Source organism: Aptenodytes forsteri, unplaced genomic scaffold (assembly GCF_000699145.1).
Source record: "Aptenodytes forsteri isolate BGI_AS27 unplaced genomic scaffold, ASM69914v1 Scaffold225, whole genome shotgun sequence".
NCBI classification, from domain to species: Eukaryota; Metazoa; Chordata; class Aves; order Sphenisciformes; family Spheniscidae; genus Aptenodytes; species Aptenodytes forsteri.
Window position 1 is genome coordinate 171,707 of NW_008795024.1, and position 16,077 is coordinate 187,783.

At 39.8% G+C, this 16,077-nt stretch overlaps 1 protein-coding gene across 1 annotated transcript in view; it reads left to right on the plus strand.

The window, feature by feature from the left end:
• DACH2 (dachshund family transcription factor 2) overlaps positions 1-15,247 on the plus strand; it is a 152,176-nt gene extending 136,929 nt beyond the window's left edge. Inside the window, exons 9-11 of the mRNA XM_019471137.1 lie at positions 1,268-1,411; positions 4,476-4,541; positions 14,371-15,247. Of these exons, the coding sequence (XP_019326682.1) occupies positions 1,268-1,411; positions 4,476-4,541; positions 14,371-14,408 (248 nt within the window). The 3' untranslated portion in view covers positions 14,409-15,247. The remainder of the gene's footprint in view (positions 1-1,267; positions 1,412-4,475; positions 4,542-14,370) is intronic.
• The last annotated feature ends 830 nt before the right edge of the window (positions 15,248-16,077 follow it).

Consider the following 16,077-nt stretch of genomic DNA (forward strand, 5'->3'; position numbering starts at 1 on the left):
TGCTTTCCATCTATAAAAGAGAGAAGATGAGACGACCGTAAAGTGCATTGAGATCTAATGCAAAGCTGTACAGGAGCACTGTGTTACTGCATTGTTACCTATTTTAAGTCCAAACAACCAGCTACTATACAGCGTTGTATAGAGTGCTTCAGTTAGAAGGAGAAGTTGCCAATGAAGAGAATATACTTGATTTACTTAGCAGTGTTATAAGCTTCTTTTCAACCTGCTTTCTACCTGGGAAGTTCCCTTTTAATTTCTCTCTGAGATTCTCAACATACACCCAATGCTTTTTTGTTTCTCTCCTTTCTTTGGCTTTCCCTCTTTTTTCTCCCACTAGTGATGAAGTGCGAAAGTACTCACGTTACTCAGTACGTACCCCTTCTCTATGCATTTGATCTGTCATTTGAGTATGTACCCACTGAACCCAGCTTCTCAATAGCCTTACACCTAGCTTCTATCTTGGGCAGTGGTTCTTGTTATTTCAGTTACTCTGCTTCAAAATTCACCCAACCGCTGCTCCATTTTTACCAAAAAAATTGCCACCTAGTTGTGTGGGCTTTCACTCTGTACACCATCGCTACTGACATTTCAGATTCTCCAACACTGCACACAGACAGTTTGCCTGCAGAAATAGATTTCATTTCCTTTTAATGTTAGAAAACGTAACTAAACCCGAATCTCTGACACATTCGGAAGATTTCCTCCATCCACGAGGAGTGGTCAGGGGAGACATAACCCATGTGTTTGGATTATCTTTCTAGATAAAACTACTGGAGGAGGAGGAGCAATATAATTTTCAGCATTAAGGGAAAAGGTTAGAATGAAGGGTGAGAGATTTATTTGATTTTGAGGATGAACATTGGTGCTGTTGCTAGAAATTAGTTTAAGCCAATGATCTGCTCAACCAAACTGTGCAGAACTGTAGCTGGAATTTAGTCCAAATTGGTGAAGTCTCTGTAACGTGAACCACCGGGCTGGCTCTCAGACTCTCACCTTCTGGTCAGGAGACCTAAATCCATGGGACTATTCCAGAGTGAGAATAAGATTTAAGATCTTTAAGAAGATCTAAAGCCCTTTCAGATTGTTCATTGTTTCACTACAGGGTATGGCTTGGGGTTTTTTTGGTTTTGTATCAGATTCATGCCAGATTTTATTTTTTTTCAAACTAGAACTGGCCCCTTGAACATTGAAAATAAACTCATTCACCGTCTCCATTATATATTAATTGTGCTTTCCCAGCCATTCTTACAATATATTTACATTTCAGCAACAATTCAGAAACGCTTGAAGAAAGAAAAAAAGGCAAAGAGAAAATTGCAGGAAGCTTTGGAATTTGAATCAAAGAGAAGAGAACAAGTGGAACAGGCGCTTAAACAGGCCACATCAGGTGACGGTCTCAGGATGTTAAATGGTAATGTCTTAGTTGGCCTTTCACAGTTAGCTTAAAATGATGTTTAATTGAGTGGAAAAAAAAAATGATGATGCACAAAGCAAACTCCAGAATAAAAAAACACAATCCTTTCCTGAAATAATTAAAAATCTATTTCAGGCCATGTGCTCTGGGTCATGAATTAAAAAAAATAAATAAGTCTGCAACTAGAGAAACAGACAGAGCAGTTTACACAGACATGACAAGAAATGCTGAATATATTACCGGAGAAATCTGTTACAGTGCCAGCTAAGACAATGTGAAATTTGGTTCCTATAAGGTTCTCTGAACTCTTCTCTCCCAGCAGATTAATTTTTAGAACTGCTGAGCTTCATTTTAAAAGCCGTTTGGCTGAAGTTTGCTCAGCCTCAGGACCTATTAAGTTTGTTAAATATGTATCAGCTTTCAGAGCTGACTAAGTTTTGAATACTTCCCAAATATTCTTGTGAAACAAAAGCAAATCGGTTAATCTCCTAAACAGGGTGATTATGTTTTGGGTAGTGGGAGGATTTGCCTCTCCTGCTTAATGTGGTTCTGACCAAAGTTTAGAGCTTTGGTTTGAATCTTTAAGACTGAACCTAGTTGAGTTTTAATTAATTGCAGGTTCTGTAGCTAAGGTTTAATCTGTGCGTCCCTACCCCGAAGTCTCTGCAGAGGCTCATGAATCAGAGTTACATTCAGTCTCTGCTGCGCTTGTAGGTTGTGTACTGTTTACGTTAACTTTCTGCTGCCTACTCTGGGCACTGCTAGCAACTGAGCCATAACAACATAAGCAGACTGCAAAAACTGCCGGAATTGCTGAGTAAAAATAATGAGTTTAGCTTGTCTTGAGTTCTCAGTTGTGAGGGCTACCCAAACTGTTTTTTAAAGTTAGGGCTAGCCTGTCTACGTGAACTGCCATCGCAGCACTCTGCAATGGACTGCAAGTTGTGATTTATCTGGAGCACCTAAGAGATATAAACTCTTTAAGTATGAGAGCAACATCTTTCAGAGACGTTCTCATCTGCTGGCTTTTATAGTCCAGCATATCACTGTAACCAGGAACTGGCTGGCTTTTCTGATGTACTGACAGTGAATGGTGGTGATTCAGGCATGGATGTACAGCTTGCAGTTGCACCGTGGTAAGGGACAATGACCTAAGGGAGAGTGGGTGGACAGAGCCAGCAGAAACCTTTCCCACCGCCTCCCCTGGATCAGAAAAATGCCCAGAGCAGATCCCACAGACATAGCCAGCGCCTTGAGATGAATGTCAGAAAAAACCTAACATCCTGATGTTCTGTAAGGTCATTCACCCAGATTCTGCCATTGCTGGTAAGCACCTGCGGCTCGCACTGCAAGTTAGGACTACTCAGCAGTTCTGGAAGCCACAAATTAAAGGGTACCAACATGCCAGCAATGTGATTAACAGGTCTTTACATCTGCTGTTGTGGGCCTGGCTGCTAACGTTTTGATTGCAGGCACGCTCAGGTAGTCATATATATGTTAGTGCCTGCAAGAAGCTGATATTTACATGCTAATCTGATTGCACATGCAAATCAGGTAGCTCATTAACATCTTAATCCACAATTTAATTGCAGGTACAATTTTATGACAACAAAATGTGAAGGGCTATTCTGAATATTTTTAATTTAACTCTGACGGTCGGTCTCATTTAACAGATGCTGTTATTAGTTACAGATGACTTTGTCATTTTGTGTGTATACCACATGTACTCTAAAAGGTTTGAAAAGAAAGAACCGTTTTAGATTAATAGATCAGTGCCCTGAACTTCCCTTCAAAACAGCAATCTGAATAAGGAAAACCCTGTGTAATAGCAGTCACTTGTAATTTTATAAGAAAAAAATTGTATACATGAAAATATTTATTTGCTCATATGTATTTATAAGGCTATATATGCATACATCGCATATATTTCATTTACACATCTATTACTAAGATATTACTCATATTACTCTTCTGTGTATGGACTGTGCTTTAATGGGTTTCCCCACTTCGACATAGAGTCCGGTCAGGCTGTAGGGTGACCAGCAAAATGTCACCTTTGCGATAGATACTGACACTCCAACTAATGTGATCTGAGAAAGCAACAGTACAGTTATTCTCTATTTGAGAAAGTCCAGAACAGGCTTCTACACAGCAAAACCTTCCAGACTATATTCGCAGCTCCCTTTCAGGTGTGGGTTCTTTTCTTGCTGCAATTTCTAAGTGCTGTATTATAAGGGAAGCAGATGTTTCTCCAGGATTCGAGGTGCCATGGATTCAAATCACATACCCTTCATGCTAATCCTTGTTGGCACAAGGTGGATAATGGCATCTGTTATCATAACACCCTGGGGTGTTGGAGCCCCTGCCCCCACCCCGAAGGACTGTGCGTACAGAGGTATTATCAATATGAAATTAAATAGTTCAAAAGCGCGTATCATTATGAGACTCTTTCTCAACCTGGAAAAAAGAGCACAGTCCATTTTGGAAAGCTCTTCTCAGAAATCTGGAAATGTTTCACATAATACCACATACATAATTTTGTTCTGGGTGATAACGCATGCGTCCAACATCCTGAGCTGAGTCTTTTAAATGCAGTTTGCACAGTCCTTATCTGTAACATGCACTCATGCAAACTGATACGCGCACGCAGACAAACATGTTGACTGGCATTGGCTATAGTCTTTAGTTCTGTTCTTTGCAGGTATATGTCTAGGAGAGTCAATGTAGTTTAATGTTACCACAGTTTGATTTCAACTTTTATTTTTCATATGTCAGATGCCCTCATTCTCCAAGAGACTTTTGCAGACATATTAATATCATGTGTTGGTTATTATCTGATCGTCAGACAAATGTGAAGCACGTTAAAAATAATTCACTGTGAGACCAGCAATGTTTGCACATTTTGGAAACAATTTACTACTGAAAATTCTATGAAGACCAAATGTTTTATGCAAGACTGTGTAACTTGGAGATCACCCTAGTTTGCTATAAATATTTTTCTAAAGATGCATGAGAGAAGGACAAAGGGGAGTGCATTAATCTTCGGTGTCACGTCTTTCAGATGCTGGAATCCCCGATATGGAAATAGAACACAACGGAACCCAGCACGACAGTGCAGCAATGCAAGGTGCAGTATGTACCACACCCCATCACGTACATGTTTATCATGAGCATTAAAAATGAAATCAAATGCAGAATAGTTTTTGTCTCTGTTTTCCTGCTTTAAGATAAAAGTAAATTACACAACTTCATTTTGTTTTCCTGTTCAGTGTAGAAAACCTTTGAAAGATCGGTACTTTACAAGACCAGAGATTAAATTTGTTTCAATAGAGCTGTGGGAAACTCCTATTCAGCTATCAGATATATGCGCTTAGTTCAAAAGTGATTTTACATATGATTTATCTTTTTAAAACATTTTACCTCTGATCCTTACCTTCCTATCAAGTTCATAGGTGTTTTCAAAAACTACATAAACTGTAGGTGGAAAAGGAAAGTCATGTTCATGTTATGAGCAATTATATCGTGCTTCATCTTCCTCACTGTTCGGTGACTGTAAATACAGAACATTCACATATTGTCTGAGTGCTTCCCAAAGAATAATAAATGCATTCTGGCTATAGGCCTGCGACGTAAGGGAGTTGTGTAAATCATCATTTGGGGGAGCTGAGATACAGAGATCTTCGGGGTTATTTCCATTACCACTGGAAGCCTATGTGAGACGCAGAAAATCCATAGTCACCTGTGATAAAATTTGGTCCGAGCAATTTGAACATAGAAATTCTCCGACTTTGGAGAAAGTCCAGTTTTGCAGTGTTGATTTTCTATAAAATCAACCTTTTTCTCCCTTCGGTCTTGAGCCGTGTTCATTACGCGCCATTCAGTTCTGCGCTGGCTACTGTAGCAGCCTGGAGACAGCTGCCTGTTTCAATATAACTGCTGCTGCTTAGAGCATTTCCACCCTTTCTACTGAATCATGTAATGGTTATGTGCAAAAAATAACGTGTGTTGAAGTAACTAAAGACAGTCCCCTTCTGTGCGGACCAAAGGAGGACTGCAGTACAGTTATAGATACAAACATAATTTCTAGCATTTCTCAACTGTTCAAGGCTTGACGTTGCATACCTCTGGTATGCATCTGTCGTCCATCTGTCATCTATACAGGAAAGCTTTCAAATATTTTTACTACTGTCTCTTTTTGTGATTTTAGGATCATATGCGATGTATTACGAAGAAGGAGAATCACAGCTTTATTGCAATGCATATATATATAAAACATATGTGTGTATATATATGTACACATATGATTAGAGTTGTGCTCTAAATATTACAATTTGAAAATCGTTACTGCCAGAAATAGTCAAAATATTGGATAAGCGCTTGGGACACATGTATTTAAATTTGACAAGCAAAATATTCCTAACATTTGTGATTTATACATGATACCTGCTGAGATGAGTGCTCAGTGCTCTTCCAAAAAGATTCTGAGAGTCAAAGGTGCATCTGGACACAATCTAGTAAAAAAAGGAAGTTAATTTCAATTTTCAATTGAAGGAGAAAAGTTACAGTTGGCTCAAATGTGTCTTCCCTTCAAAAATTACTATAAATAACTGTGGGGAAAGTGACGCCTAGCCACTTCCAACAACCATTTGTGTACTAGAAGGAATTAAGAGAACTTTCTTACACTTCCCGTAGTCTACTGATACACAAGAAAACCTCGTGATTTTATGATTTTTAATTCAGGTTGGTTTTTCTTTTGGTTTTTGGTTTGTTTTTTTCTAATCTGATCCCAACTACATCATTCTTTAGTTTTAACAGGCTTTGGATGATAAAGTTTTTGTTCAGGTTAAAAGCCTGAACAAAGGGGGAACTGGATATCCACAACGTTCGGTATCTCTGAGCTTGGTGCCCCTCTGTGAAAGCAGAACGTGACTTGTGCAATCGGAGTTGTAAACCTGTCATACGCTCCTCAATGGCAAAACATCTCTTGTCTGCACCACAGTAATGAATGGCAGCGTACGCTGACTTCTCTGACAGTTTTAGTATGGTAATCCTGTTCGTATGTAAACGTGTGATGAGTGTAGCCAGTTCTTTCACTAAGCGCTCTCAGGTGATAGAAAGGTTTCTGAAAAGCTCTCTATAGAGCTTGTTTAGATTTCCAAGTGTTTCTGTCCTGTAGCACCATCTCTTTCATTTTTATTTATGCTGATACTGTAATATCTTCTTATTCTCTTTTCCTTTGATTACAATTTTTGTACCTGACAGCTACTATTGCACTACCGTCTTTAACAATTTGAGCACTCCCTCATTGCCCCTTTCATTTGTTTTGTGGTTTTTGGGCCCTGGGAGGAGGAAGGGTCAAAACACATCCCTAATACAAAGCTGTTTCCAAGCTTCCAAAATCTCTCTTTATTGCACAGAAAAAAGCGTTAGCATCAATGCAGACCTTTCTTTTTCTGTTGTCAATAGCTCTGCTGGACAGAAATCTATCATTCACACAGTGCCTTTCCTTTGAAATTCAATTAGTTTCACTGCCAGTAAATCCTTAAGACGGTTTAAAGGAAAATTACAAAAATACTGCACAGCCACCTTTCACAGTGATTAAGTCATATCATATTTTACGCTCATTTCTTAAAATGATTTTATTAACACAAGCTGTTCATATACTGGGATTCTGATCTGCATTATAAATCTTTTCCGTTTAGTTGACTCATTTTCTCTATGCTTTGTATATTAATTGAACGGAAATTTTGTGCAGACGAGACTTAAAACTTTTTTGCACTTTACAGTCTAATACCTCCATCCTGCATGTACCCGGTCTTCTAGTCCACCACAGCTTGATCTGAGAGAAGCTTTTTAGCTGACAAAATAGAAAAGTAGTAGTTGCTGTAGCCATGAAGCCCCCTGCATAGCTGAGCGCTGCAGGAGAGGGTGATGCACGCACACAGATACCCTTCTGGTCTTCCTTCCATAACTCACTTGTGGGCCAGCAAGACAGTGCATCAACCGTTTTATCAACCAATCTCCGTTTCACATAAAATAAACATACTGGGTGTCATTAAGTGCACCTTCAGATCAATGATTTTTGCAAATGACATTCAAGTACCATTTGAGTAGTGCATTTTTGCTGATAAAAGCAAATTAAATTAGCACAACTACAAGTGTGCTGATAAAAACTAAAACCGAACAGCAGCACCATTAGCTAACAAAGTAATATTTTCTCTTTACTGCTTTCTGCCATTTAGTTATTATCCTATTGGAAATCTAATTATAATCCTTTTACTCCCTAGTCAAACTTCACAGTTTTTGCAAGCTTAGCACTGACAAGTGATTTCATTACATTTGATTGCCCGCGCCCAGATTGACTTAACTTCACTCCGAGACCTAAAAGCCCTCTCAGTTTCTCAGATTCCCTGTTTGCACATTACAGCAACAGCTCCTTTAATTAATTAGCATGAACAGCAGTAACATGAACTGCTGAACAGAAAATAACATCATTTTATGATCGCAGGGAGACTTCTCCTTTTGCATGTTTATACCTTAGTTAACTTTTGTATTACTATATTTCATTGTTAGGGGATATTGGAACAATCAGCAAAGCAATGTTATCTTAAAATTTTAAAAAATAGATGTTACCATAATACTTGATGATAACAATTTACAAAAAATAGACTAAATTTCAAGAAGGAGGCGGCAGCGTAGGCAGACAGGCTTTCCTGAGGTGAAAACATGGTTCAAAGGAAAGGTGGTTCACTGCACCTGCGGCAGGAGGGTGACCCCGGGCTGCTGCTGCTCTTGTTTGGGAAATAACCTGGCAAAGATTGAGCACAAAAACTCGCAGTAACCTTGAATAACTTTTTATTTTTATCTGTTCGCCACAGATGAAGGACTGTTGAAGTTTGGAACATATTTTGGGTTTTATTGTTTAGAAAACTGGGCTATATTTTTTCAACATTCTGATACAGCCAGTCAGTTTTCAAATCCAGCCTATGGTAAAAAGGGCGCAAGGGGGACGGAAAAGAGAGGGGTAGTGTTTTTAAGAGGTTTAACAACTTTGTTACTATGTCAAATTATACCTTCAAATGCTGCAATCCGCTGAAACCAACCACGCTGCGGAATTTCAGAGTACTCTACAATTGTAAGAGACAAATTCAACATCTTGGAAATTACAGTGCTATTGTCTTGGTCTTGCTTTCACTGAAAAAAATGTCCAAGCACTTAAATTTTACGTAAGAGAAGACCGGAACCCTGTGATTAGCAACTCTTGAGATTAAACTAAACAGAGGCCTGATATTTTCCTTGTGGGAGAGTTCTTCACTGTCGTCTTCGTTTGAGTCTTAGGCCTTTTCTTCTTCCTCCTGTCCGAGCCGTGCTCTGTCCCTAGCGCGTGTCCTGCTCTGGATGCTCTGAGTTATTAAACCTCCGGTAGTTACTTCGTGCTGTGTCATATTGCGGTGGTTCTAGAAAACTTCGTTTGAAGTTTGTGTGCAATTACCAGACTGTCATATCTGTGCACACACCGGCCACGCGCTGCTGAAAGCCGTCTCGTTAGCTGCTGACCAAGAAGAGGGCCCCCTTTAGTGACTAGCCATGAGATTACCGCGCTGACTGACTACATGGCTCGCCTGCTGGCGGTACGAATGCAGGGCTTCAAAAATATCAGTGTTGCTGATCTTAGTGTTATTTCTACTTTCGGTACGCAGTGTTTTTCTGAATCTCTCTCTCTGTTAAGCACACACACACACACATACGAGGGAGGAAGCTGAGATTTTGTGGTTTACTGGAAACAAAAGGTGGGGAAAGGTTTTCCCAGGAGACTTGAGTGTGACGGTCCATACCTTTCTATTCTTACAACGGGCTAAAACATTTATTCAATAATTCAGCGTCAGTAGGCTTGAATATCTCCTAAGCAGGAACCACTATGTTACCTCCCTGTCTGCTCAAACTGACAGTGGCAATCCAGCATCTGCGTAGTTTGTATTCAGTGAACATACTCCTGTCCTTGGCTGTTGTTACTCATTAGAAATCCCATTTTCTGCACAAGTTTTTAGGTCTCTCAGCATGGATGCGGAAGTATTCGACAGAGTCGACTCAGTAGTCCTAAGCACAAAATAAGTGGGGAAGAAACCCCAAACGCAGCACCTCCACGCATGTGCAGCGCTGAAGGGTCAGGTGCCACGGTCCTGCCTGCTGCGGGAACGAGGACCCGCAGGGAGGAGAGGTCCCTCCCGGAGGGCGGCTCACCACCTCAGACAGCGTTAGACATCAGAGACTGCACATCTGCAGGGGTGGAAAAGGGGCGATATGAAAGAGCGAGAGATGAAAAGAAAGCAAACCAAACTTCTTTAGTACTGCTGCTCTCAGAAGCAGCATTTATTGTCCATATTCTTCCGTCAAGTCTAGAGGAAACCATGCCCTGCTCACGGCGTGTTATTTTTGCTCTTTCACTGTTCAGTTTGGAAAATATTTCTAGATAAATGGAAAGGAAAAGTTTTGCTGGGCAACTAATAAACAGGCAAAGAAGTCAGTTTTACTCACTGTTGTCACTCGGCTGCGTGACTAGCCCAGAAACGTGAGAACTGGCTGCAGGCCAGGTCTTTTTGTTTTTCATGGTAGTGAAGGGATCCTTTTCTGTGTTTTTCATAACTGCTGTGGTCCCTGCCCCGCTAGCAGGGGCCTGGATGCAGCCTCCTCCCGGGCCAGCCAGCGCTCCTGTTTGCTAAGAGGTTTAGGGAAGGAGGTTTTTTCGGGGATTTCATCCACAGTAGAAGCTAATGCAAACTGTCCTCTGATTTTTTTTTTTTTTCTGCAAAGTAAGAGGCTGATTCAAACTAGTTAGCCCCAGCTTTGTAAGTTAGATTTTTCATTACGGCATTGTATTTTCCATGTGTCGCTGCATCCAAAGCTCGGCTTGGCTCTGATCTAACTGAAATGCTGACTCTGTTTACGTGGCCTAGGAAGGGTGGAGAGATCAGCTCCTGTCCAGCATACTTACGCTATCGTACAAGACTCTTTGATTCAACCCCTCAAGTCGGAGCTGTGCAGAGCCTCTGAGAGCGCGCAGGTCTGGCACGTGGCTGCCCTCTTCCCTCCTGCTGCTCTTCTGTCCGCAGAAACACAGCCGCGTCTCGGCTCTACCTAACCTTTGTCTTAGCAGCTCTCCCAACTCCTCCTTCATCTGAATTGCCAAAGTGGGATTTTCAGTTCATTATTTCATCTCTGCTACCCGCGCTCTCTGCAATGTGTAGTGCTGGCTTTTATTTTTTAAATTGCGTGAATAATTTACAGTTAGCGATACAACAAATTCATCCTTGTTTTCTCGTTATGTAGCAGATCCCAAATGTCCTTCCTCATCCCAAATGTGACTTTCTCCTCCAGTTTACAGTGTGCTAAAGTTACCTGAACAACCCCAGGCTGTAGCGGTGTCAGTTAATCGCAGCTAGCCGGCTGCGCCGCGTCGCTCCCCTTCCTGGGCTGGATTTGCACACCAGCATTGCTGGGGCGCGTTTCTTTATGCAAGTTGTGAGGCTACACGTGGAAATTTTGTTTTAAAGTAGTTTAATGGAAATACAGCTGAATTACTAACTTAAAAGAAAGGTATTACAAACAAAGCCTCACAAAGGATTCAGAAAAGTCAGAGATGCTGAATAGGCTGAAAAAAGGAAAGGGGGGGGGAGAGAAATGTGAATAAATATGCAGATGATAATTATTGCTTTTGGATTTGTCCTTTATACACACATTAAAACCTTGAAAGAAAAAGACAAACGATGATGTTGTTGCACAAAAGAGTGTGAGAGATGAATGTATACCCCGGACTAACAACTCAGGGAAGACACCACCATCCGGAGGGAGAATTACAATTGTTAACGTAGGCTCTGGCTCACTGAGAAACTGCGAGATCTTCACTTCCCTTATACATTGTGAAAGAGGAAAAAAATCCTTTCTAAATGTCTTGCTTATTAAGCCAGTCATGCATTTCACTGTAGGTTGTAAAGCAGTATAACATGCACAGGGGGCTCATAAGCATATTTTAGTGTTAGGGAATATCATTTATACAGTTTTTATATTGTCAATATTACCCCTAGAGAATGAGATTAGGCTTTAAACTACTGTAAATCTACGCTTTTGCTCACCTTTGTATAATTTCATTTTTTAATAGAATGAAGCCCACATAAATGAATATTTGATTAAGGGATAAACCTAATAAAAGAATACATTTATTGCACACAGATTTATTCAAATCTTTGCTATATAATACAGTAAAATGCTATAAAATGGTACGTAGCTTGCAGTCAGCTACACTGAGGAGATGGTGAATATTCTTCAAAAAGATGAATTTGACAACATCACATTGTCTTTCATGTAGAAGTGGTAGCACAGATGCTCCTAACACGTTAATTCCTCATAGGTGGTTGCTGTATGACATTGTTAATGCCATGGAGTCAAGTTTATTGCACAGCAACAAAAAAGTACTTTAATTTCTGGAGAATAATTGAGAGTTTTATAAAAAAGGAAATATTTAACGATGCACTTTCTGTTTACTGATCAATAATATCTCCTGGGTGGCTGCACTGTGCTTGAGCTTTGGCATTTACTTTCTCTCTTACAGGTATTCCAGATACCTCCGTTGAACTTCCCTTGAGAAATAAAGGGAATAGGAAGGAAAAATTGAAACCTGTTTCAAAGTTTAAATAGTCAGTCCCTCAGTCCGCAGTACTCCCAATGACCACCCCTTACCTTAGTTTGAAAAGCAATTTTTAAAATACAATAAAAATATCAAGAATTTAAAAACAATATTACTGGTCCTTACTGATCCCATTTTTGATAAATCAACTCCTCCCTTGAATGCACGCCTGGATTCCTCCCCTCCTTTTTGCGGACAGAGTCCTTGTTGCCAGATGCAGCACCGTAAACGTGCGCCCGTCCGTGGCCTCTGCCTTACTGTCTTTGTACAACCATCGAGCGTCAAACACGTATCAAAAGATGCAGCTGACGCCCAGTGGCCGTTTAAATAGTGAGTTACGTATCTAATTGCTGCTGACTTCCATTGGTATTACGTGGACTGATTCACCAAGCAGCTCGGTGAATCCCGCCCTGTACAGGCGGTTGGGCAAGAAGATACCTTTGTCAATCTGGCTCCTGAGCCTAGGCCCTCAAAGACAGTCGGCGTGCGGGCGCTGGGTGCCCAGGACATGGAATGCTTTGGCTGCTTCTGTGCAGAACGCAGAACCGGTGTGTTACTGGCTCACGAGAAACACACTACGGCAGAACGTCAGCCTTTTGGACTGCCTATAAAGACTATTCGTACGGTATTTTGAGGGCAGCCATGCTGACCTGCAGATTCTGTCGGTGGCTACCTTTTTTAGAAGTGCAACTTTAATATAGGCTGGAGCACCTACAGCCTGCTACGGGAAGAAGTCACGTGCAACTTCCTAATAATCAGGAGGAGAAAAAGAAAAAACAACAAAAAACCCCGCAGTGTTCAATATTTGCATTTCTGCTTACCCCCTCCCCAGGCTTTAATATTTGCCCCGCTAAGTTTAAGACAATGATTTTAATCAGCCAAAGGCCTGAAACTGATTTTATTCACTTCTTTGGAGGTTCCCATGCTCCCAAACGTTCCTCCGGAGATGTTATGTCCCTGGCTCTTCCGATCTTTAGTCTTGTTTACATCCAAAATACATCTTAAATCATCTCTGTTTGGAGAGTCTGAGCCCCCTTAAAACCATGAAACATTCAATTACTAATTAGCTGTTTCCTGTTCCTAATGAAGTGAACATGTCGCATTTGGATTAAAATTCAGCTACTGCTCTCCTCTGTTTATGGTTCCAGATGTTTTTGTTTTATCTAGGAGGTTACTTTGACAGCTACTGCTAAATGATAAATCACTCATATTATAGCTGAAATGCATTTTGAAATTGAAATGTGGCAAACTTTGAGATTGCTCCAAGGATCAGTGTCAGTTAGCAGGTCAATACTTGTTCTTTCCTTATGGGTGTGCGGTATTGGCATATGTAAAACAGAGATGGGATAGATGTCAACGTTACACAAAATGCTTCTCAATATTATCATTCTGCTATCATCTTCAAGATCAGTACTTGTGGGTTTAGCTGGGTGAATTCATGATTCATTGTATAATGAACAAGAATACGGATTCTGGTTAGCTTTAGTTTCTGTGGGCATTTTAATATTTTTTTTTTCCTCTGGGCTTAACGTGAAAAATCACAGCTAATAGGTACTATAACTAGGAATATTTTTATGAACGAAGTAAGTGGCTTTCTGTTTGTTTCCCTAAATAAAGAAAAAGAATTTTAAAAGAAATGTGGCGGTTTCTGAATGAAAGAACAGTTTTCCAAAGAGCAGATACTGATTTACTTCTATTACATTTTTTAATGCAATGCAATTTTGTTTTAACAGACTGTTCCCTCGAAGGTTTTGTGCATGTAATAATGGTACGTTGTAAAGCTGATGCCACGTTTGTCTGTCTTACGGAGGCACGCGATACAACGCAGGCTGCCTTCTGTAAAAAAAAGAAAAGAAGGAAAACGAGCGTTCAATTAAAAAGCAAATGCCATAAAGGAAGAAAATCCAAACCAAAGTATTTATAGCCTCTACTCGGCAGGTGCTGGCTGGCAAGCACTGTTAGAAACAAGGCTGGTGTTCTTTTGGCCCCGCTGAGTGCCCACACCTGTACCACCGGGTCAGAAGGTGGTCAGTGCCCTGAGACCGGCCCGTAACGTTCACCCCTCGAGGGCTTTGCAGAGCTTTGCCACCCGGTGCCTCTTTTTCCTACGTGACACGTACTGACGTGGTGGATAGTTTATATCACTTGTAGATCCGATAAATTGGCTTCAGAAGAAAAAAGTCCGTAAACAAATAAGGAATCCCACCGAAGTTTCAATTAATTATAAAACGTCTAACTGTAATTGACCTTTTTTCTTCTCTTTTTTTTTCTCCAGAAAACAGAACATACATCAAACCTACTATTATGTACTGAAGGAAACACCTATTGTTGAAAAATGTATAATGATTGCTATTTGAAGACTATATATAGTTCATGAAAAACGTCCCTCCCAACCTTTGATGCCTTCAGTACTGTGTGAAGAACAGGATTTGTAGCATGAAACTTGAAGGACAATTTCAAGCAATTTACTGTTGCTGCATCGAAAACTGCCGTATTGTCATTAAGAAATATTGAGACTTTTTACAAGCTTACCATACCAAACCAAGCCTGTTGCAACAGATCATTTTTAGGTCCCCGGAGATAGAAAGGAGTTTTAGTATTTTTAAGCACATACAGGAATTATTCCCCCCTCCCCCCAAAAAAGAACTTTTTTTTTTTTCTAAGGAGGTAGCTCTTACTGTATAGCAATGGCACAATGATTTTAAGCCACAAAGGTCCTCACTGGCTGTACATCATACAAGTCCAGTTTATCACTGAAACTGTTCAACATGGAGCTGTTTCGATTGTGTTTATAAATTAAGCTTTGTTTACTGAAGCAGATACTCGATATATATTACGTTTTAAAAAGAAATGTGTGTACATTTTTTAAAAGAATGATGTAAAAATTGTCCTTTCATTAGATGACCAATTCAAAAGTGTGAGCTAAACCCTAATAGCTGACGTAATATGAGGATTATAATTGATGCTTTTTTTTATGCTCAGTTCAGCTTGGCTTTTGGTCTTTTAAGATGAAAAAATGAATATGCAGTAGAGTGTTAGATAATGGAAACTTTTAAGTATGGTTTCTCTGTTGTACCATATTAAGTTAAAGTACACATTCTTTGTTAAAAATGTTCTTGCTAAAAATACAGTATTAAAAATTTTTTGTTTGACTTTGGAAATCTTTTAAGATTTTTTTTTTTTGACTGTGAATTCCCATAGTTATTGTACTAATGCAAAACAATAATTTGCACTATTGAAAATACTTGAAGAAATTACTTAATAAAGAGGGTGGGTTGGTATTAAACATTTTCCTAATTATTGTATGTTCCAAATTCTGAACTCTGCAACTGAAACCTTCCTTTCTCAAAACACGTGGCTGAAAGCTGGTCTGAGTCAAGTGGAATTAAGTAACCACCTCTTCACTCTTTACTTTCATTCATGGGTCAAAGGCACAATGCTTGCTTACTTACAGGCGCAGGTTTATGTACGATACTTAACGTTTACACACACACACCCCCCTGAATTAAATCACTGTCACGTAAAAACAAAACCTTTAAACAGATCTATGGGGAATACATTTCCTATGGTTACGTATACTGCTATCTATATCTGTATGTACAGCGTTCAAAATTTCATTTATTTTTGTCACTAGATTTTTTTTTTCTGGTTAACAGACTTTTGCTAACTTTTGAAGTGTAGCTTCAATACAGCAGAAAAGAATCACCTGATTTTTCATTCCGAAAAGAAATCGTTTAGCTTGACCAGGTGTCAGCTCAAGAAAACATGCTGGCCTCTGTTTTATAGGTGATCAGACTAATTATCAGAATAGTCTTTCAATGTACAAACATGGTTTATTCCATATTATTTTTCTTGCAAGCATTCTAATAACTGCATTAATCACACTGGCGTTGATTTAAACAACCAAAAAGTGGATGATGCGAAGAAACAGGAGCATTCGGAATTGTGGGTGCTCCCGCCCTCTTAATAAAAGGTCATGTGT